At 41.6% G+C, this 24107-nt stretch overlaps 2 protein-coding genes and 1 non-coding gene across 3 annotated transcripts; 2 read left to right on the top strand and 1 right to left on the bottom strand.

Moving 5' to 3' along the window:
- On the bottom strand, positions 1-21817 carry GPN1 (GPN-loop GTPase 1). Its single transcript, XM_012475414.3, has 14 exons — positions 21674-21817; positions 20866-20959; positions 19990-20029; positions 19173-19239; positions 18093-18130; positions 15361-15439; positions 15051-15145; positions 11754-11799; positions 10978-11124; positions 10021-10103; positions 8876-8915; positions 7671-7761; positions 3824-3931; positions 1-1393 (listed from the first exon to the last, which is right to left on the bottom strand). Exons 1-14 carry the CDS (start codon positions 21782-21784, stop codon positions 1308-1310), a joined length of 1125 nt encoding a protein of 374 aa, XP_012330837.3. The 5' UTR covers positions 21785-21817; the 3' UTR covers positions 1-1307.
- LOC135269819 (small nucleolar RNA SNORA36 family) lies at positions 8017-8123 on the top strand. Its single transcript, XR_010338070.1, has one exon. It is a non-coding gene; the product is annotated as a small nucleolar RNA SNORA36 family (small nucleolar RNA).
- A 51-nt stretch (positions 21818-21868) lies between the features above and the next one.
- Positions 21869-23881, top strand: CCDC121 (coiled-coil domain containing 121). The gene is given in 3 exon segments (XM_012475413.2): positions 21869-22455; positions 22921-23417; positions 23420-23881. Coding segments are annotated over 3 exon segments (1317 nt in total). The 5' UTR covers positions 21869-22087; the 3' UTR covers positions 23872-23881.
- The last annotated feature ends 226 nt before the right edge of the window (positions 23882-24107 follow it).

The following is a 24107-nucleotide window of genomic DNA, read 5'->3' as shown; positions in this document are numbered from 1 at the left end:
TACTTCATAATAAAACACTTTTATTGCTGCAGAATGTTAAATTGCAGAACAGGCACCAGATGGTCAAGACTAGGGTAATCTGAGAAGACAAATGATGTGAGGATTAGTATCTGAGAGTCACCTGGTCTTGAATTATGTCATAGGCTACTATGCACCAGAATCACATGGAAGGCTTACTAGAACAGACTGCTAGCCGTCCCATGCCCCGCCCCCCGCCAAGAGTTTCTGAGTTCACAGGTTTTAAGAGGCAAGCTGAACAATTCCCCAGGTGATGCTGATGCTCCTGGTCCATACTGTGAGACCCACTAAGTTGGAGTACTGACTCACAGAGATAGAATTCCCTGAAAGAAATGTACTGTTTTAAGATACTGTAAAATGTGGAGGCAAGGCAAACCTTTATAATGGCTGTTATGTATGAAATGTGCCTCTAACCTAAATCCATGGCCTTTGTGTAAATCACCAAGGAGACTTTGCATTAAGTTCAGAGTACAATACAAACTGGGCCTAGCTCTGTATTTACTCAGTATGTACACACGGGAAACTTTAGTAAAATATCACCTCCTTATTGAGACAACTTTGGACATGTGGCCTTAAGCCTCTGTTGAACAGAAGTGAATCTATTCACAATTACATAATTTGCTAATTTGAAATCATGAGAAGTAGTCTTACAACAAAGTTAAAATTAAACACTCTTTATCCAAGTCACCACTGAAATAGGATTCTGATTCATTAATCATGTCTTGCCCACTTTCTTCAACAAACCTGGCGTCCTATAATGAGCTATACAGTGTGAGGCATATTTCATACCAACATTTGTGGATTGCCAAGAATACTCTGCCGCTGTTCTGGACAAACTCATGTTTCCCTTTTCCCTGGCTACTAATAGGAGGGCAACTCATGGTGCAGGGTCAAGGGCACAAAGCTGCGGGGGGCGGAGGGGTGCAAGTAGAGGCTATATATCCAGCCTAAAAGAGATCTGAAGTGGTCACCAGGAGACTATGTTCTTTTGATTCCATTCCTCAGCAGCCAAAGTACTTGAGTTCAAATGATAAAACTTGAAGTTGTAGGGCTGGAAGAATATGAGCTCGGTATATCCTTCCTTGCATAAATACAGGGGAAAGGCCAAGGAAGGGTCTTCTTGCCCTGACTTCATCTGAGTCACAAGTATTTCTCTAATAAGAGAAACTCTGCTACCCTCAAGAAAATTGTCCCTTATGGTAGCCCCCAGTCAGAGGTAAGGATAGTTCTTTCACACAGAGGTCCAAAATTCTGGACTTCTAGAAACAAGTGAAGTGTCCTAGGGTGTCCTATTTGTTGTTTCTTTTCCAGTATTGTGCCATCGATTCTTGCATAAAATTCTGGAATGCTGGCTCTTCATGGCTTTCCTCCGTAACTGCAAGGAAAAAAGGACAATTCCTTTTCAATTCTCTTTCATTAGACAAAACTGATTAGAGCCCCTATCAACCATCCATCAGAAAACAGTATGTTACTTCTAAGAAACTAAGTACTCACCTTTCTCAAAGAGGAAATGTCTTCTAGAAGCATGCTCTATCATGCTGCCCAAAATGTTTCTTTGTAAGTAGAAAGAATACCTCCCTCATAGTAGTTAAAATAAGGTCCCACTTGTAGGTATTTTTAACCAAGAGAAATGAAAACATATGTCTACACAAAGATCTATTTGGAAATGTTTATAGTCACTTTACTCATAACAGCTAAAATCCACCCAAATATCAATCCACTGGGGAATGGATAAAGAAATTGTGGTACATCCACAATAATGGACTATCAGCAATAAAAAAAACATACTACTGATACATGCAACAACATGGATAGACTATACTACTGAGTCCAAAAAGTCAAATGCAAAAGGCTAAATACTGTGATTCTATTTGTATGGCATTCTGGAAAAGGCAGTATCAGTCAGTGGTTGCCAGGCACTGGGTGTTCAGGACAGGGACTGAAAAACAAGGGGCATGAGGAAGTTTTGGGGGTCGAGGTAAGTGTTCTACATTTCAACTGTGATGGTGGTTACAAGAAAGTATGTGTTTGTTAAAGTTCATCAAACTATTACTCAAAAAGTTGAGTTTTACTGTTGGTAAATTACATCTTAAGAAATCTGATTAAATGAGGCAATTTACATATAAAACTCAGCCAAAGAACAACAAGGTTTGCTTCTTTTTTTTTCTCCCCTTGAGATGGAGTCTCGCTCTGTCACCCAGGCTGGAAGTGCAGTGGTATAATCCTGGCTCACTGCAACCTCCACCTCCTAGGTTTGAGCAGTTCTCTGCCTCAGGCTCCCAAGTAGCAGGGATTACAGGTGCTCACCACCACGCCTGGCTAATTTTGTATTTTTAGTAGAGATGGGGTTTCACCATTTTGGCCAGGCTGGTCTTGAACTCTTAACCTCGTGATCCACCCACCTCAGCCTCCCAAAGTGCTGGGATTACCAGTGTAAGCCACCACGCCTGGCCAAGGTTTGCTCTTGGTCATAGCTTAGACCTTAACCCTGCAGTTGTTTCTTTTTTTTTTTGAGACCAATTTTCACTCTTGTTGCCCAAGCTGGAGTACAATGGTACACTCGGCTCACTGCAGCTTCCATCTCCCAGGTTCAAGCAATTCTCCCACTTCAGCCTCCCGCATAACTGGCATTACAGGTGCCCACCACCAAGCCTGGCTAATTTTTTGTACTTTTAGTAGAGACAGGGTTTCGCCGTATTGGCCAGGCTGATCTCGAACTCCTGGCATCAGGTGATCCACCTGACTCAGCCTCCCGAAGTGCTGGGATTACAGGCGTGAGCCACCGCACCCGGCCTATGGTTGTTTTAAGAGTCAGATTCTGGCAGAGTGCTATGGCTCACGCCTGTAATCCCATCACTTTGGGAGGCCAAGGTGGGTGGATCACTTGAGGTCAGGAGTTCGAGACCAGCCTGGCCAACATGGCGATACCCTGTCTCTACTAAAAATACAAAAAATTAACTGGGCGTGGTGGCACATGCCTGTGGTCCCAGCCACTCAGGAGGCTGAAGTGTGAGAATTGCTTGAACCCGGGTGGCAGAGTATGCAGTGAGCCGAGATCACGCCACTGCACTCCAGCCTGGGAGACAAAAGCAAAACTCCATCTCAAAAAATAATAATCAGATTCTGCTCACAGTCCATAAAGCCATGCCAAGTGGAATTTGGGTTTCCAGAGTCATTCTATCGTAGTCCATACCACCTACGTGTTCCTCTTTTTGAGATGGTCTTGCTTTGTCGCCCAGGCTGGAGTGCCGTAGCACAATCATAGTTCACTATAGCCTCAAATTCCTGGGCTCAAGCAACTCACCCACCTCAGTCTCCCAAGCAGCTTGGACTACAGCTGTGAGCAACCACGCCCAGCCATTTTTTTTTCTTTTTTGTGGAAACTGGGACTCACTATATTGCTCAGGATTGTCTAGAACTCCTGGCCTCAAGCAATCCTCCTGCCTTGGCCTCCTAAAGCTGTGGGATTACAGGCATGAGCCACCACACCCAGCCCTTACACGTAATCTTAAAACAAAATCCTAATAACAACAAACAGAAGTCCTGGATCCCTCAAACCAAGTTAGGACCTAAAGATAAGGAGACACAAGACTAATGAAAGGCCTATAATCAGCTCAATATTAACCCTCCAGTAGGCAGGACAGGAACTTTCAATATAGGAAACTCTTTTCTGATGCTGTATCCTTTACCATCTCCTCTCCCCTACTATTACTGGTTACATGCTTAACAGTAAGAAACTCTTGGACAAACAATGTGAAGATAAGCAGATGCTCTGTTGCCATGAGCCACCTCAGCTACCTCTCACCTCTATGGTCAATGTCATCAGTATCACTGTCTGCTTCCTCATCCTCTTCATCCAAGGTTCCTCGAGTCAGGATCAGTTCAGAAGGGTCCAGCACAGGAGATAAGCTGTCTACAGTGAAAATATCTATGAGTGCATATGCCTCCTCAAAAGTTGATTTGGAATCACTAGTAACTATGATCATAAACTGGCAGGATGAAAGTGCTCATGATACAGGTAAATGCAGGATCTTACCTCTTATAAATGTATTCTTAATACCACTTAACATTTCTATACTTAGTTCACAAAGTGCTTTCATAAGGCAAACAGCCCTAGGAGTCCCATTTTTTAAGCTTAGGAAAATAATTTTTAAGAAGCTTGTCTTAGTAGTAGCATCATTCTTTTTACTGGCTCACAGCTTGGAAGGAGTGATGGTTTCTCCTATGAAAGTTAAAAACACCTGAACAGATCCAGTGTGCTGGTGAGTCACAGTGAAAGTGTGGAGTGCTAAGGAAGCCTCCTGGTGGAAATGTAAGTTCAGAGAAGGTCTGCAGAAAACACAGGATGAAATGATATTGAGGAGCCAGGGTATTATTTAAGAAGAGGAGGCAGGAGAAAATAGAAAATCAAATACACTAACAGAAGTAAAATTTTCTATTCAGAAAAACTAATAAGGGCTGAGCTCCAGTAATCAGAAGAAAATCTAGTCAACTCACTACTGCCATGGGAGGACATGGCCACTCTCTCTTCAGGAGCCTATGAGGCTTGTGAGAGCTCGGCTAGGGAATAAGGGTGGCTAGAGGCAGCAACATCAACTGGCACAAATCTCAAGGGGCCTGTGAGAAAGGAGGATGACAGGACATGCTGACAGTAAACGCTTCATTTCTGTGCCCAACTAACAATTATGCAACTATACTTTTGACTTTCCTCAAATGATTTACTTAAACTCTCCCACCCTACAACAGGTTAGCGGAATACAGCAGACCCTTTGCAGCAGCAGTTTTAACAATCACTTGACATATTCAGAAGTGATTCTAAAGGACTGTGGCACATGAAAATGTATTTTGCTAAGGTTTGCAACAAGGATGGCACAAATGAGTTCACTTAACTGGTAAACCCAGTCTGTTTTCAGCTTTGCTGTTCAATATAGCAATAACTTTCATGAACAGAAACATCACTCCTTTAAGAAAGATGTCCCAGAAGAAAAAAATGCTAGTGTTGCTGATAAGAAGAAAAAAAAGTATGCCCAATTTATTTTATTTTATTTATTTATTATTTTTTGAGACAGAATCTCATTCCATCAGCAGGCGCCAGGCTGGAGTGCAGTGGCACCACCTCGGCTCACTGGCAACATCTGCCCTCCGGGTTCAAACAATTCTCCTGCCTCAGCCTCCCAAGTAGCTGGGACTACCAGCGTGTACCACCACACCCAGCTAATTTTTTTGTATTTTTAGTAGAGACGGGGTTTCACCATATTGGCCAGGATGGTCTCGATCTCTTGACCTCGTGATCTGCCCGCCTCTGCCTCCCAAAGTGCTGGGATTACAGGCATGAGCGACCACGCCTGGCCCCAATTTATGACAATAAATAAATAAATGGAGCCTTTCTTTTAAGTACAGTCAATTTGGTTGCAGGATCCCACTAAGCTACAAGAGACTTGCACCTGAACCTTGAGGGCAGTTCATCAATATGCAGGGGTCAGAGTGGAAGGCATGCTAAACGAAAACTAACCTAAAAACCCCTGGAGAGCCAATGATAAAACTAACTCAAAAAATTTTTGAAAATTCAGTAAAGTCGGCTGGTCATGGTGGCTCATGTCTGTAATACCAGCACTTTGGGAGGCTGAGACGGGCAGATCATCTGAGGTCAGGAGTTCAAGACCAGCCTCACCAACATGGAGAAACTCTGCCTCTACTAAAAATGCAAAAATTAGCCAGGCGAGGTGGTGCAAGCCTGTAGTCCCAACTACTTGGGAGGCTGAGGCACGACAATCACTTGAACCCAGGAGGCAGAGGTTGCAGTGAGCCAAGACTGCACCATTGCACTCCAGCAACAGAGCTAGATTCCGCCTCAAAAATAAATACACACATATATACATTCATACATAAATTTCAAGCTGGATGCAGTGGCTCACACTTGTAATCCCAGCACTTTAAGTGGCTGAGGTGGGCAGATCACTTGAGCCCAGGAGGTCAAGTCCAACCTGGGTAACATGGCAAAACCTCATCTCCACTAAAAATACAAAATTTAGCCAGGCATGGTGGCAGCACCTGTAGTTCCAGCTACCAGGGAGGCTGAGGCAGGAGAACAGCTTGAACCCAGGAGGCGGAAGCTGCAGTGAGCCAAGATCACACCACTACACTCCAGTCTGGGTGACAGAGCAAGACCCTGTCTCAAATAAAAATGAATTGTTTAAAAACAAATTAAAAAGAAACAGGCAAAAACTCTTGGTCAAAAAGGTTGGCTAAAATAACAAAAACAGTTTAAAAAGAAATATGAAAAACCTACATGAGGAAAACCATAAACATTCCTGAAAGACACAAGTAGACCTGACAAATACAAAGACACTCCATGGTCTTGGGTAGCAAGACTGAACATCATAGAGATGTCACTTCTCCCTAAATTAATTATGAATATAATATAATCCCAACAAAAATACTAAAAAGCTTTTTAGGGGACTAGATAAAGTTGATACCCAGTTCATGTGGAAGACCATGTAAGGACAACCAAATAAAAATTATGAGGAGAATGTGACCTAGCAGATGTTGAACATAATTACATAATTAAAACAACATGGTACAGGCATAAAAGTAAATAGTCCCTGCTCATCAAAGCAAGTTAAAAGAAAAAAAAAAGTGAGCTGGGGACAGTAGCTCATGCCTATGATCCCAACACTTTGGGAGGTCAAGGCAGGAGGGCTGCTTGAGACCAAGAGTTCAAGACCAGCCTGGACAACATCATGAGACCTCGTCTCTATTAAAAATGTTAAAACTAGCCCGACGTGGTGGCACACACCTATAGATCTAACTACTCAGGAGGCTGGGACAGAGAAAAGAATAAAGTAAATGTGGTAGAATGTTAACATTTTGGGAATCTGAAGAATTATGGCAATCATTTGTATTATTTATGTAACTTTTCTATAAATCTGAAATTTTAAGGTCAAACTGTAAAAAAGAACTTTTAATTATAAAAAAATTTGAAGGCCAGGTATGGTGGCTCACACCTGTAATCCCAGCACTTTGGGAGGTGGAGGCGGGCAGATCACGAGGCCAGGGGCTCCAGACCATCCTGGCTAACGTGGTGAAACCCTGTCTCTACTAAAAATACAAAAAAATTAGCCGGACATGGTGGCACACGCCTGTAGTCCCAGCTACTTGGGAGGCTGAGGCAGGAAAATCGCTTGAACCCAGAAGACAGAGGTTGCAGTGAGCCGAGATCACGCCACTGCATTCCAGCCTGAGTGACAGAGCGAGACTCCATCTCAAAAAATAAATAAATAAAATGCAAAAAATAAAAAAATTAGGGAGGATTAAAAGTGTTAGAAACAAAACCAAAAAAAAAAAAAAAAAAAAAAACCCACAGCACACATCAAGTATATTGCCAAAGTAAAGCAAAAACTTCCTGAAAGAGGAATCCAAAGTGGTATAGCTGTATAAAATTTCCAGTTGTTTGCCTCTCCAAATCCTTTATTTTTAATATGTATGTATGCATATATGTGTGTTGTGTGTGTGTATATATATATGTATGTGTATAGATATGTATAAAACCGTATTTCCTTTCTCTTTTTCTCTCTCATATATAAATAGAATCCTGCTGAGTAGAAATAAGTGTAACCTTTTTTTAGTTCCTAATACCAAGAAGCCCTCAATACCTTTGGCAGTCCCTGCATCCAAGGCTACAGAACCCATATCTTTTTGAAGGCGTTCTAGTTGTTCTCTCTGATGTTGGCTCTCTGCATTTGCCTGTATATACAGAGAAAAATGTCATCATATTCAAAAAGGAGCCCCAAATTAGATGCCAGACTTCTCAGTGGAAATGAAGAATTATACACATACAGAGGCTACATAACAACTGATGCAAAGGGACATCTGGTATAGGGACAGAAACACTAAGCAGCATAGACCTGGGTTATAGCAGAAGTTCAGACTGGAGGGCTCTACACACTGATTTAAAGGATTCAGAAACTGAACCCAAAAACATTTCAAAAGAACCCTCAATTCCAAACTATTGAGTTGAGGCCAGGGTGGATCTGGAACATTTAAATGGGCTAGGGAAAATGCCTAGATAGAAAGCATTACTTTTTATTGATCCCCAGGCTACAAAATGAAAAAAAAAAAGATACAATAAACTTTATTATATGGGGAAAAAACACAAAACCCTGAAGTAGACATAACAGGAAGGCTCAGAGACAAAGGACCCAATGAGCCTATGGAAGCAGGACACTTGATCATTTGAGATAAGAGAAGGCTGGGTGTGGTGGCTCATGCCTGTAATCCAGCACTACAGGAGGCCCAGAGGGAAGGATCACAGAAGCTCAGGAATTTGAGACCAGCCTGGGCAACACAGCAAGACCTGTTTGTACAAAAAATTTACAAAATAAAATTAGCCAGGGATGTGGTACACACATACTGTCCTAGCTACTCAGGTGGTTGAAATGGGAGGATCGCTTAAGCCTAGCAGGTTGAGGCTGCAGTGAGCGATGATCGTGCCATTGCACTCCAGCCTGGGCAACAGTTAGATCCTTTCTCAAAAACAAAAAAAGGAGTTGTGAACCACCACTATATTCTCAAACAAAATTCTACAACTAGCTTTAAATTGACCTCTGAAAGGGAAGAAAAATTAAGGAGGCTTTCTGTACCCAGACAACATACATACAAATTTACAAATTTAAATTAACAAGTATTTATAAGATACATGAAACTTCATTAACCAATTATACCTCAATAAAGCCACAAAAAGTTTTTTAATTAAATAAAAGAAACATTAATAACCAAAACAAAAGCACTTATGTCATCAGGATTGAGCTGGGTTTTTTTAATGTCCCTTTTAAAATATACAAACAGCTTCCCTTCTTACCAGTGATTTTTTCAGACGTTCATATTCAGGCCGATACTCCCTGCAAACAGAAACACTTTCTAAATTCCACTGCTTAATCATCTATCCTAACCACTCCCCACTGCCCCTTATCTCCTCTATTTTCCTAGGATTCTGACAATAATAAAACATCAGATGTAACAAATCTTAGTCACTGACAGAGTCTACCTAATGGAATTAAAAGCCAAGGTGCTTGCTCCCACCTTGGAACCAGGATATGCAATCCTGACTGCTGGGCTGGAAAGATTAATACTGGTGAGAACATGACTGAGGAGATCATCATTCATTAGAGATAAAAGGCTGAGATAAGTAAAAGGTAAGCCTGTTGAGCTCAGGACATGCAACATACAATTACGTACTTTATATAACATAACAACAATGAAAGGAGACAGGAAAGAGTCTATGCTAAGGTTTTGATAACATCCTTACGTCTAATGAATCAAAATTAAAATAACGTGTCTGAAAACCAAAACGTGGTTGTTAGGATCTTGCAAAATATGAAGCCAAAGACGCATGCTAATAAGCCGGCTATCATGCCACAGGCCTAAGGAAAGCATATAGGTGCTCTGACTCCACTTTCCTTTAGTTAAATGGAATTCCAGGATTAACAATGACAATAGTTATAACATTTATTATAAAATGTGCTTGCTATATGTTAGCAATTGTGATAGTGCTGTATACATGTTTTCTCAATTATCACAACAACCTCAGTGACAAATCCAGCCCACTGCCTGTTTTCATAAATAATGTTTTACTGTAACACCAGCCAAGCCCATTCCTTTACAAACTGTTTAAAGACAGTTTTGCCCTACACTGGCAGAAGTCAGCAGTTGCAACAGACTGTATGGTCCACAAAGCCTGAGATATCTACTATTTAGCTCTTTACAGAAAAGTCTAATGATCTCCGCTCTTAATCACTCAATATAGTGAAGATTTATACTACTATTAAAAAAAAAAAGTTAAAGGGAACTTGTTACTTCTAAGTGTGGCCTGATTCAATACACATATGCAAGGCAAATATAATACATCCATGATGAAAACTTAATGCTTTTCCTGGAAAAACTGATACCGTATCAGAATTGTAGCTTATTAAGAATGTCATCAATAGAATTTTCCTTTATCCTCACCTTTCATACTCTTCAGCAGCACTGGTGACTTGCACAAAGAGTTCATCTAATCCAGTACCCAGAACAGCAGAGACACCCACCACCTGCCAAAAAGCATCATAAATACCACTAAAGAAACCACCACTGTATATTTCTTAATGATGTATATTAACTTGTCCAAGTGTCAAAAAAAATCTTAATGAAAAGAGGTTTATACTTTGAGAAGTTTTTGGCAAAAAGCCAGGCTAAAAAAGAACAAAAACAGCACACCTAGTCAAAAGTCATGGAAATAAGTTCATGGGAAATAAATTGGAAAAGAAGGATATGGGCTGAGTGCAGTGGCCCACACCTATACTCCCAGCACTTTGGGAGGCTGAGGCAGGAGGATCCCTTGAGACTAGGAAGTCAAGGCTGCAGTGAGCTGTGATCATGTCACTGCACTCCAGCATGGGTAACAAAGCAAGATCCTCTCCAAAGGAAAAAAGAAAAAAAAAGATATAATTAGAACTGAAAAATTAACAAGACTTATTATCTATTCCCTAACAAACCAAACCAAATCACTTTCTATGATTTTTTGTCTATGCCTTTGCTTGGGCAATTAACTCACTCTGCTTTTGCTTACGTAAATCTTACCCTTCTTCAAAGCATACCTCTAATGCTACAACCTCCAAAATCGGTCATTTTGATCTGCTGCCTCACAGTCATCAGGCCCAACTTCCAATCTTTCTTAAAGTACTTACTACAATATATCGTATGTTTTAATTCTATGTATAGCCTTCTCTCCCAAATAGACTATAAACACTGAAGTTGGAGTCCCTATCTTATTCTTGTACACTCTACAATTTTTAATAAGCAATGATTTAAAAGTTATTTTTCAATAGGTAATAAGCTTCCTTTCTCAGCCAGGTTCAAAGCCAGTTCTGTGGGTTAACAGGTAATCTGGAGAGGCTGTCAGTGTGAGCAGGAGAGAAAATTTACCCTGAGTGAGCTGTAAAACTCATCTAGCACCAGGCTCATTGAACGAGTCAGGTTACTGACGTATGTAGTCTCTTGATTCAAGGCATCTTGGAAAGCCTCAAAATCCTGCATCCATTCCACTGCAAAGCTGTGGGCAATGATGTCAGTCTGTACCAGAGAGAAGTCAATTATGAGCAACCAGAGATAACAAAGGCAAAATTTATTATTTAAATTAAGTAGTGACAGCAATGAGCATATCATCCATATTATTTTCTTTCTCTGCTTCTATTTCCCCTCCATTGCAACAAGCCACAAAGAACCACAATCGTTGTGTAGTCATTGTAATTAAATGAAGATGTGTATCCTCTTAGTTGACCCTCCACTATCCATTGCCAAGTAACCAGGGCCAGAATGGACACCAGCATATTCCAGGCTCTGAAGTCAAAAGGTCTCTTGCATCCTAGCCATCAACCAACAGGGAAGTTTTATATTTTCTAATTGCCACTCCCAGTAGACTAGTTGTCCCTCTCGTAATTATAGTCTTGACTCCGAGGGATAATCTACACACTATGGTTGAGGGGCTACTCTACCTTACCTAAAATAGTTTTAGACAAGAGTTAGTAACAATTACTTATTCAATCTGATTGATTCATTTTCTCAAAGTGCCTATGAATTTGTTTCAGTAAAGCCTGAATCTGGTCTCCAGCATCTGAAATAATCCTTCTCACCCACCCAAACCTTCTAACCACAAGGTTCTGATGAAAAATGGTGAATCACAGCAGGAAGAATACACTTACTTTATTCATGACCACAATGAAAGGCAGCTTGGTTTTGTATAAGATGCTGAAAACCAAACATTGAGATGTTATTTTAAAAAGCACATGAGCTCTTGCTCGTCCAGTGTCAGCATGTTGGGACTAAGTAAGAGAAGGGGAATGAGTTCAGAATCTAAAAAGCAGTCATCTACTTTTTCTTTTTTTCCTTTTTTTTTTTTAAGAGATGGAGTCTCACTCTGTCACCAGGCTGGAGTGCAGTGGCGCAATCTTGGCTCACTGCAACCTCCAACTCCCGGTTCAAGCAATTCTCCTGCCTCAGCCTCCTCAGTAGCTGGGACTACAGGCATACTCCACCACGCCCAGCTAATTTTTGTATTTTTAGTAGAGACCGGGTTTCACCACATTGGCCGAGATGGTCTCAATCTCTTGACCTCATGATCCACCCACCTCAGCCTCCCAAAGTGCTGCGATTACAGGTGTGAGCCACCATGCCCAGTCCATCCATTTTACATAACACACACATCGTCTCTCCCAACAGGAAAATAACCACCACCCAGAAACAACACACACACTCTCACTCTCATTTGAAATAATAATGCCTTAGTATTGAACGTGTTGTTTTGCTTTTTATCAAATTGGTATTTTTCAGAGAAGGAAATGAACATTTATTGAATACCGATTACAGGTTGAGAATTTCTTATCTGAGATACTTGGAACCAGAAGTGTTTTGGATTTCAGATTCTGGAATATTTGTAAATACTTATTGGTTAAGCATCCCAAATCTGAAAATCCAAAATCCTCCAATAAGCATTTCCTCTGAGTGTCATATCAGTGTTCAAAAAGTCTCAGATTTTGAAGCATTTCAGATTTCAAATTTTTGGATAAGGGATACTCAACCTGTGTAATCTAGGTACTGTGCTAATAAGCACTTTTATATGTATTATCTCCTTTATGTTTTACAAATGACATGTAAATAGATAACAATTTTTGTTTGTGAATTATACCTCAGTAAGGCTGAGAAAAGAACATTAAAATTTTTTCCAATCTGTAGTAATATTTTTAAAATGTTTCTACCCCCAGCCTTACTGAGGTATACTTGACAAATAAAAACTGTATATATTTAAGGTGTATAAGAGGATATTTTGATACATGGTTAACCCTTAAACAACATGGGTTTTGAACTGCAAGGTTTACTTGTATGCAGCTTTTCTTCCACCTCTGCCAGCCCTGAAATAGCAAGACAACCCCTTCTCTTAGACTACTCAAAGTGAAGATGATGAGAATGAAGAGTTTTATGATGATTTACTTCACTTAATGAATAATTATCTTCCCCTTATTTTCTCTAGCTTAGTTTATTATACGAATACAGAATATAATATATGTAATGTGTGTTAATCTACTGTTTATGTTACCAGCAAGGTTTCCAATCAGCAGTAGGCCTTTAGTAATTATGTTTTGGGGGAGTCAAAGTTATATTCGGGTCTTCCACACCGAAGGGGCTGGCTCCTCTAACCCCAAAATTGTCCAAGGGTCAACTGTATGTACATCATGAAATGATTACCAGCTGGGTGTGATGGCTCACACTTGTAATCCCAGCACTTTGGGAGTCCAACCTGGGAGGACTGCCTAAGCCCAAAAGTTCAAAACCAGCCTAGGCAACATGGTAAGACCCTGACTCTAAAATAATTAATTAATAAACAATTATTTTTTAAAGAAATGATTACCACTATCAGACAAATAAAATAATTGTCTTTTAAACAATTAATATGAAAATGGGCCAGGCACAGTGGCTCATGCCTGTAATCCCAGCACGTTGGGAGGCCAAGCAAGGTGGGCAGATCACTTGAGCTCAGGAGTCTGAGACCGGCCTGGCCAACACAGTGAAACCCCATCTCAACTAAAAATACAAAATTAACCAAGCATGGTGATGGGCATCTGTAATCCCAGATACTCAGGAGGCTGAGGCAGGAGAATCACTTAAACTCAGGAGGTGGAAATTGCAGTGAGCTGAGATCATGCCACTGTACTCCAGCCTGGGCGACAGAGTGAGACTCCATCTCAAAAAGTATATAAATAAATAAATAAACAATATGAAAATAAAATAATGCTGTCAATATTCAGATTTCTATTTGGATCAAGATTTTTTGCATCCAACAAAAAGGCACATCCTTTGTCATATTAGAAGAGACAAATGTTGGTGATGACTTTTGTGTACCCTCAAAATTAAATTCCTTGAGCTTTAATAACTGTCTGCCTTGCTCCTCAGTCTTAATGCACTAATATAATCCAGTGAAGCATGCCCTTCCTCTGCTAATGGTGCCACATTTGGGGCAAACTTGTGCATTTTATTTTTTTGAGACAAGGTCTCACTCTGTTGCCCAAGCTGGAGTACAGTGACATGATCACAGCTCACTGTAGTCTGGCCTCCCAGGCTCAAGTAATCCTCCCACTTCTGCCTCCCAGGTATCTGGGACTACAGGCACACATCACCATGCCTAGCTAATTTTTTGTATATTTAGTAGAGATGGGGGTTTGACCATGGTGCCCAGGCTGGTCCCAAATTCCTTGGCTTAGGCAATCCTCCCAGCACAGCCTCCCCAAATGCCGGGATTACAGGCATGAGCCACCATGCCTGGCTACCTGTGCATTTTACAATTATGGATAAATTTTCTTATCATGGTATCTCCTCATGTTACAATTTCACTCTACCAGCATCATTCAGGCCAGAGGATTCTATTCTTCTTCTTCTTCTTTTTCTTTTTTGAGACAGGGTCTTATTGCCCTAAGCTGGAGTACAGTGGCACAATCATGGCTCATTACAGCCTCAACCACCTGAGCTCAAGCAATGCTCCCACCTCAACCTCCCAAGTAGCTGGGACTACAGGGGCGTGCCACCACGCTGGCTAATTTTAATTTTTTGTAGAGACAGAGTCTTGTTGCCCAGCCCGTCTCAAACTCCCAAGCTCAAGCGATCTTCCCACCTTGGCCTCCAAGTGACAGACCCAGACCAGAGGACTCTACCCTATTTAGACTTGGATTTTATTCAACTGGGAACAACTATCAGACAGCTCATATTCATACATCACCTATTTTTGTAACAACAAGGGAGGACGATCAGAGCATACTGAGAGGGAACACCAACAGCACATGTGCCTCTTTTCTCCTCTGACCTTCCTCAGCTTACAGCCACTCAACTGAATAGCATATATGAATGTGCACAAATCCAGGGATAAGCAACCAGATTCAAAAACAAAGAGGAAGAAGAAAAGAAAAAGGCCTTATACCTTGATGGAACTGTGCCCACCAATAATCAATTACCTGCAGGCATAGAGCATGTTGGACATGAAAGTCACTGGGTTGGTACTTCTTGATGTGTCCATTACATAGATGACAACTGTTGGAAATGAGGATGCCTAAAGCCACAAAATAATCAAAGCCTTGGTCAGAGGGCTCACAACCTGTCCTCAAACTCTTTTTCCACCATCCTTAGCAAGGGAAAACCACTTTGGGCAGGGTGTGCAGAGCTTCTACAACTCCCTGCCATATAACATCCAAGGCAATTAAAAATAAATTCTCACCCATTCTAGCCCCTCTAGCTACTCTCAGTAGCAAGTCCTAGAATACTCACAAGGGCCTCAGTGATAATTGTCCCAGAAGCTGACCAGGTGAATACCTCAATCTGTCCAGGTGTGTCGATCAACACATATCTATGTCAAGAAAGATCATTAAAAAAGTGTTACATGTGTTATGCTAAAGGATATTCCATCATATAAGACGATAAACATCTGGTTATCCAATACTGGAATAAGCTCTCCACACTGCCAAATCTAACTTCCTCCTATTGCCCTCAAACTACACATGATGATCCCCTACACTCTGTTCAATGTCCAATATTCACGCTAATGGGCAGGAACAGCAGACCACGAGTTGCTGCAAATGATCACAGGGGAAACTATTATAGCTACAGAAACATAATGCATTAAAAATGAAAGAAGCAAAAATAGGATGTAAATCTCTTGGGAAATATCTGGTTGCTTAGGGTGGGGTGAGAGCGGTGTGTGGAACAGAGGAAGAAGAATGGGAGGAATGGGATAGGGGAGTGCTAGCTGAAGAATATCAGGTTACTTATTGAGATGATTAAAATATTCTAAAATTGACTGCGGTGATTGTTGTACAATTCTGTGAATATACTAAAAGCCACTGAATTATATACTTCAAATGGGTGAATTGTATGGTATGTGAATTATCTCAATAAAGCTATTTTTATGAAATGTACTGACTTTTTTGTGAATTAATTTGACATAATTACAAATTATATCAACATTTTTTTAATTGGCAAAGAATTTTAATAGACATTTCTACAAATATATACCAACGGCCAATAAGTACATTAAAAAGATGCTCAATATCATTAGTTATTAAGGAAATAAAAGTTAAAAACCACAATGAGATAACACTCTATACCCACTAGAATGGCTATAATCAAAAACAACAATAACAACAAATGTTGGCAACGTTACGGAGGAACCGGTTGTGGAGAAATCATATTGTCAATGGGAATGGAAAATGGTAGCCACTAGGGGCTGAGAGAAACAGAAAATAAAGAGTAATTGGTAATGAGTATGGGGTTTCTTTTTAGGATGATGAAAATATTCTGAAGTTACATAGTAATGATCAACAAACAACTCTGTGAACAGACTAAAACAACCATACACTTTCAACGAGTGAACTTTATGGTACGTGAATTATATCTTTTTTGTTTTGTTTTGTTTTGCTTTTTTGAGACGGAGTCTCACCCTCTCGCCCAGGCTGGAGTGCAATAGTGCAATCTCAGCTCACTGCAACCTCCGCCTCCTGGATTCAAGCAATTCTCTTGCCTCAGCCTCCCGAGTAGCTGGGGTTACAGGTGCGTGCCACCACACCCTGCTAATTTTTTGTATCTTTTTTAGTAGAGATGGGGTTTCACCATGTTGGCCAGGCTGGTCTCAAACTCTTGACCTCAGGTCAGGTGATCCACCCCACTTAGCCTCCCAAAGTGCTGGAAATACAGGCATGAGCCACCGCACCCAGCCAAATTATATCTTAATAAAGCTGCTGTTTTTAAAAAAAACACCTCTAGGCCAGGCTTGGTGGCTCACACCTATAATTCCAGCACTTTGGGAGGCTGAGGCAAGCAGATCACCTGCACCCACAAGTTTCAGACCAGACTAGGCAACACAGCAAAACCTCATCTCTACAAAAAATACAAAATAGCTGGGAATGGTGGCTCACACCTGTAATCCCAGCACTTTAGGAGGCTGAGGCGGGCAAATCACTTGAGGTTAGGAGTTTGAGACCAGCCTGGCCAACATGGTGAAACCCCATCTCTACTAAAAATACAAAAATTAGTCAGGCATGGTGGCAGCCACCTGTAATACCAGCCACTTGGGAGGCTAAAGCAGAAGGATTGCTTGAACCTTGGAGGGGAAGGTTGCAGTGGGCCGAAATCATACCACCACACTCCAGCCTGGACAACAGAACAAGACTCTGTCCCAAAAATTAGATTAAAAAAAAAATTAGCCAGGTGTGGTGGATCATACTTTTAGTCCTACTTGAGAGGCTGAGGTGGAAGGATCACCTGAACCAGGGAGGTGGAAGCTGCAGTGAGCTGAGATTGCTACACTCAACTCCAGCCTAGGCGACAGAGCAAGACCCTGTCTCAAAACAAACAAAACAAAAGCTACCTCCAGTACCCCATCTTTGTAAAAGTATGTTTATCCATTCATCCTTCTATCTATGTATATAGAATTGTGGAATGCTAGTCACTGAATAATGGCATTACTTCTAATGGAAATCAGGGTGATGGTTTCATCTTGTAAATAACATGTATGGTTTGAATTTTTATACATTACTTTTTTTAAAAAAAAGTAAACCTTGAATAACAGCTAACTGTGTTGGTAATGACCATAAGAATAAATATTTCCTATTTTGATACTTTTTAAAGTAAAAAATTTTCTCTGAACCATGTGGACTATATTCATTTAAATAAAACTAGAAAGGTATTTCAGAGACTTTAATGGCAACAAGCATGGTTTCCCAAGAGAAGGCAGGTGGACAACTGAATTTGGACAAAGTCTCAAAATACTGCCTAAGAAGACATGTAAATTGTGGATCAAAGTAATTGAGGATGGAATGATATTAAATTTAGATCTATACTCTAAAGCATCTTAACGATTTTCTTGCTGAACTTTTTTTTCACTCCTAATGGTTTCTCCTCAATCTATACCCTTTCAGAGGTTGATGGTATCCCAGATCCTCCATTAGGCCTAGAAATATGTCAATTAGAGAGTAATAAATGGGTGTTCAACTGAAATCACTTACTTAGACACGTTCTGGGCCTTCTCAATAAATTGCATCACCTAAAAGAAAAAGATGTCAATGACAATAAACTCCGATTTCAATACAAAATCACAGGGCTCTCTCCAGGGTGGCATACCTCACAGGCACTATCATCTACTGAATCCCTCAATCACCTACTGAATGTTTGCAATCTTAGGACAACAAGGAATCAACAGGCTGAACTAAGGCAGCACAGCCACATCAGCAGCACTGCAATACCACCCTGGGGAACAACCCAAGGACCTGAGAAGCTGAGGACTTTGATCTGTCAATGTCAAGTTGTATCTCTTGTCAAAATGTCAACAGCCATGGGCCGGATGTGGTGGCTCATGCCCGTCATCCCAGCACTTTGGGAGGCCGAGGCAAGCGGATCACGATGTCAGGAAATAGAGACCATCCTGGCTAACAGGGCAAAAGCCCATTTCTATTAAAAATACAAAAAATTAGCCAGGCGTGGTGACGCCTGCCTGTAGGCCCAGCTACTCAGGAGGCTGAGGCAGGACAATCACTTGAACCCAGGAGGTGGAGGTTGCAGTGAACCAAGACTGCACCACTGTACTCCAGACTGGGCAACAGAGTGAGACTCCATCTCAAAAAAAAAGAAAATGTTAACAGCCTGTGTCATGGCATGACATCAGAGTAAAAAAACCCAATGATTATAAAACACTTTTATGGAAGTAGGTGACAAAGAAAACCTAAAGAATGACAAACATTTATCACAAGTAAAATGCCCCATTATCTTTCCATTCCATGACTGCTAGTCCATCCCACTCCCAGATAGTCCCATCTCAGCTTCAGGGTAATACACCACAAGCAAAGAACAGGTCAAGCAAATAATCCAGGTCTTTTGGATTTTATTATCTATCACAAATATAAAATGTGAAGTGTCTGACAATACTGATCATCTTCTCACAGTCTACTTCTCTGTCTGACAAAATGCCTACTTATTTTCTATATTTATGGTCAGGTTTGCTACTCTTCTTTACCAATGTGATCAAGCTAAGGCATTTAAGAGTTGCAGATTTTTACATAGCCATATTAATATATTAAAGACAGGCATACCTGATCAAATCTGGTAGCAAAGAGATTGAGTGAGGTCACTATGCCGCCGTTGGGCCCAAGTCCATATCTAGACACCAAGTTGAGGACTGAAATTGCTTATATGTTAGTTTATAAAGTTCATACCTAGGGTATCACTCACACAAATGGCATTATGGAATTAGTGTTCCATTAATGGATGCTGGCAACCTAATCCTTGACAACCCTAACTACAGGGAAACATTCACTATCAAGGTCTGGCTCACTCATTTAAGATTTTAGGAATGGCCAGGCAAAAAGAAGAAAGCAAAGTGGCCAAATAATAATACAGGTGCATCAGGGAGTGACAGACCACTAGCATTGGCCATTAAGGACACCTATATAATACCTCCGGCCCTGATCCTCATGAATAAATCAAGATTATAATTAGTCTTCCTACTTAGACTTGCCTACAGAGAGAGTACACATTTCACACAGCAATTTACTAAGAATTAATCCAACTAAACCCAGTCATTTCTGAGTTTCCCACTTTAAAGAGGTGGTGACCAACAGATGATCCTCCAAGGCAATACTACCTTGTGGGACCCAGGTAGCTATCAGTTATCATATCGTACTCGCTGCTCTTTAATTACAACTGCCTGCCATCTGGGGAGATGGTAAGAAAACTAAAATCTCAGGCTGAAATAGTATTTCTGATCACCTACCTCTCCCACAGTCAGCTTCCATCCTTTTGCTTGTATATTTTACAAGGAAAAGGCAAAAGCACTTTTTCAAAGCCACAAAATACACAGACAAGAAGCCAGGAAGGAGTCAACACCAAAGTAGATGTGGAAAAGGATACTGTTTCATGACTTCTTTATACTTCACAGTGTCACGAATATCTGAGGAGAAAAAGAATTAACTGGAATGTAATACATATACATTCCCTACTAGCAAGAAAGTAAAACAGGTTTCTAGCCTTCTCTTGTCACCATTCTCTTCTACCACCTTCTCCACTTTCAAACTGGTTTCCTTCCTTGCAAAGAATAAATGCCAAGTAATTCATTAAGAATGTTCGGGCTAAAAAATGAAAAAAAAAAATGAATGTTAGGGCTAGGAGCTCTAAAGTTATGGTAGAGAGTTTTGTCTCCACAAAGTGAAAAGTTTTATACAACTTAAACATGCCTAGAAAAAGGGAGGCAAAAATCAAGGGGAAAAAAATCTTCTTCCTAATTGCCTACTACTGACAAGGGCAACACAAAAGCAATGCAGACATGACTTTTAAAAAAGAATTAGGCTAGGCACAGTGGCTCACACCTGTAATCCCAGCACTCTGGGAGGCCAAGGCAGGAGGATCACTTGAGCCCAGGAGTTCAAGACCAGCCTGGGAAACATGAGAAGCCCTGTCTCTCCAAACAAAACAAAACTAGCCCAGCATGGTGGCAGGAGGCTGAGATGGGAGGATCACTTGAGCCTTGAGCCTGGGATGTTGAGGCTGCAGTGAGCTGTGAATCATGCCACTGCACTCTGGCTTGGGAGACAGAAACTCTTGTCTCAAAAAAAAAAAAAAACAGAAAGTCGCCTAAGATGTTTAGGAACTCAAGAAAATCCAAAGGACATGAAAGTAGATAGTTTAGAAAAAAAAACATGAAAAAACAAAGCACCGAAGACTGGCAGGCTTGAGTCTTTCCACTCTCTTTAAAGCACTTCACACAAGTTATGTTACCAGTTTACTCACCAATATTGGCAGGAAAGGGAACTTCATGTACTGCTGGATCCAGGTTGATCACATAAGGTGGAGTGCCTTGGTTATGCAGGTGTCCTGTGAGCCTCTACAGAGATATGTATGGGGAGAGGGTTGGAAGAAGACAAAGAGGGGACAAGAGAGAACTTCCATTCCTTTACCACCCATGCCTTAAGAGTTTTGCAGTTAGATTTTCTTCTACCTGAAATATCCACCCACTATGTCCACCTCTAAGATCCAGCTCCTAGTTCAAATGCTACCCTTCTTCATCACCCATCTAACAAAGCTTCCCCTACTCATAGTCACTTGTTTACTTGTTTTGATTTTTCGTATGTGGGTTTTCTCTATCTCCTCTATTAAATATTTAGTCCCATAAATAAATCTTGTCAACCTCATTTTCGCTATATCCCCAATGAATGGAACATGACAGGCGTGCAAAAAATAATTCTTTGTCAAATCATCACCAAAAACCTGTGTGCTAGCACTGTATTAATCTCTAAAGTTACTTGTAAGCCCCTGCCTTCGAGAAACTGGCAATTTTATCAGCAAGACAATTCCTGCACAACGCGGTAACCTGGACCGAGTATGCACTGAAGGTGCCCCAGAAGAAAGCCTTAATTAACCTGGCTAGGGCCCGAGGAGGCTTTGCCGGGGAAAGAACTAAAGTTGATGGGAAGTCCACGAAAGCCACGCGCCGGTACCCTCCAACTCCTCGGAAACCTCCCTAGCTTTCTTCCTGGACTTCCGCCTGCCGGAGGCAACCTTTCGCGCTTCCCTACTACACCCACACTGTGTACATCACCTGTACAAAGGTGGTTTTCCCGGATCCCGCCATTCCCAACACCAACAGACACACTGGGGGTCGCGGACCTCCAGAAGCCTGGGGCTCCGCTACAGCTGCGGGTGCCGCCATCTTCCTCCTAGCCCCGCCCACCCGACCATAGAGACACTGCATGGCTAGAGGAACTTCCGCGACGTTCTGGGCTGCGAATGAAGACAGAACCAAGGCGTCAGAAAGGAGCGGGCGAAGGGGCGTGGCGGTGTCCGCGGCATCTTCTTAGCGTCCGGCAGGGCTAAGGGGTCAACTAGTGACAGAGAAGAGGAAGTGGTGTCGCTGAGGAAGCGAGAGGAAGGCTGTAGGGAGCTAGGAAAAGGGCGCTGACCTCTATAGCCTACGAGGGACATACCCTTGTCCCCAGGAGGAGGGCGAGAAGAGATGGGGTCCCAAGGGCAGGGCTCACACAGCAGGAAAACGAGGAGAGTCCCTCTCACGTCGAACCAGCTAAGAGCGGGGGCCGGAACCACTGGAGGACCAACTGCTGGGGTTTATTCGGTAGCCAAGGAGGTTAAACCTTTGCAGGCTGGACCAGCTAGGACTGGAGCAGGATGCGGCCTCCAGGATTGCTGGGCAGCGCCGAGACCCTTTGAGCACCGCACGGATAAACCACGGGAACTTCCCGCACTTGCACATTGTTCCCACGATTCGCAGGCACAGGTTCCTGATGCTAGCGCTCACTCCAAAGCAATCGCCCTCAGTGAACTACACAGTTGCCACGACCTTGAGGATGAATGCTTGGATTCCAGGTACGAGTAGGTACTGGAGAGGAGCTTCCTTCTCACTGAAGGGTTCTCACAAACTCAGGAAAGATGATGAAAAAGAGCTTAGAAAATTATTTCTACTCCCGATCTCCCAGTCTGTTTCTGTGGCCCTTTGTAGCTGCCAACAGCGTTAAGTCATAACGTCTGGGTTTCATACACAGGCTCTGCCACTTGCTAGTGGTGTGAGTCATGGGCGAGTCACTTAAACTCTCTGAACCTGTTTTTTCCTTTTTAAAAACTGAGTTAATACCTTCCAGGGTTGTAGTGAACGCACGTTGTAAATGATGAGCGACATCCTTCATCCTTTACCACTAATTGTATTCCCCACACCTTGCATAATGTACGGAACATAATGAGTGCTCAGAAATCTTTTCTTGTATGAATAAAGGACAGTTGTGCGCTTATTTCCTAATAAAGAACTGAGAGAGAATGTCTCATTTGTTCTTTCAGGTTTGCTAAGGGCCCCAGAAGGTCCTTTACACCATATCTTACTGTAATAAACAATCTTTTCAAGCAAGAGAAGTTAACAAAGGTGGAGATATGCCTTAAAGAAAAGACAATGGCGGAAATGACCGATCTAAACAAGCATATAAAACATGCTCAAATCCAGCAGGACCAGCAGCTGGAAGACTGCAGGCGGATATACCATGAAAAGTTACTTGTCCAGGCTGAAAACAGATTATTTCTGGAATACCTGACTGACAAAACTGAGGAGTACAGAAAGCAACCCGAGAAGGTATGGAACAGCTATTTACAAAAAAATGAAGAAATTGAACGAAGAAGACAACAATCAGCCTCCAAATATGCAGAGCAAATGTCAGTGCTTAAAACAGAACTCTTGCAAAAGGAAAAGATCCAATACAGTTTGAAGCAGAAGTTGCAGGCAATGAGGGACATTGCTATGTTAAAGGAAAAGCAGGAGAAAGAAATACAAACATTACAGGAGGAGAAAAAGTTCAAGCTGAGACAGAGGCAAAGAAACGGGAAGTACAGGCCCAGCTCCTCCAGGAGAAAAGATTACTGGAGAAACGACTGAGGGATACAGGCAAGAGGCTACTGGGAAAGAGAAAAAGAAGAGAGCTTAATATGAAGGCCCAGGCCTTGGAGTTGACAGCAAAGCAGTCTCTTTTTGAATACGCCTGTGGCATCAAAAGAGAGAACCAACAGTCACGGAAGGAATTACTGCAGCTAACTGAGCAATCCCAGAAACTAACGGCTACTGAAAGCCACTTAAAAAACCGGAAGCAGCAGCTGCAACAGGAACGGTATTATGTGGAGAGCTTAATCAGAGTGAGGCAGAGACTGCAAGGAAAGCATAATCAGTGCCTAAACAGACAGGATGCTCCAAAGGCCACACCCAGTCTTCCCCAAGCCACCAAATCAAAGATTAATCCAGAGTAATTCCTAAAATAACACTGATTAAATAAGAACTGGAGCAAGTACTCTTAAAGTGCTACATTAACCTGGTAAGGAAGGCTTTTGAATTCCAGATTGCTGTTTTAAAATCTCCATCATGTGTTGGTGTAAAGGATTAGATGCTTTTATCCAACAGTCCTACTAGGTATTTGGTAACCAGCTTTCCTTAGCTAGCTTTTTCTTTAAATACTCTTGTTAATAAACAAGATATTCCACAAACC

This window comes from Aotus nancymaae, unplaced genomic scaffold, assembly GCF_030222135.1.
Source record: "Aotus nancymaae isolate 86718 unplaced genomic scaffold, 86718_ANA_hifiasm-v0.15.2.pri h1tg000057l, whole genome shotgun sequence".
In the NCBI taxonomy this organism is placed as follows: domain Eukaryota; kingdom Metazoa; phylum Chordata; class Mammalia; order Primates; family Aotidae; genus Aotus; species Aotus nancymaae.
This window is presented reverse-complemented; position numbering and strand designations above follow the sequence as displayed.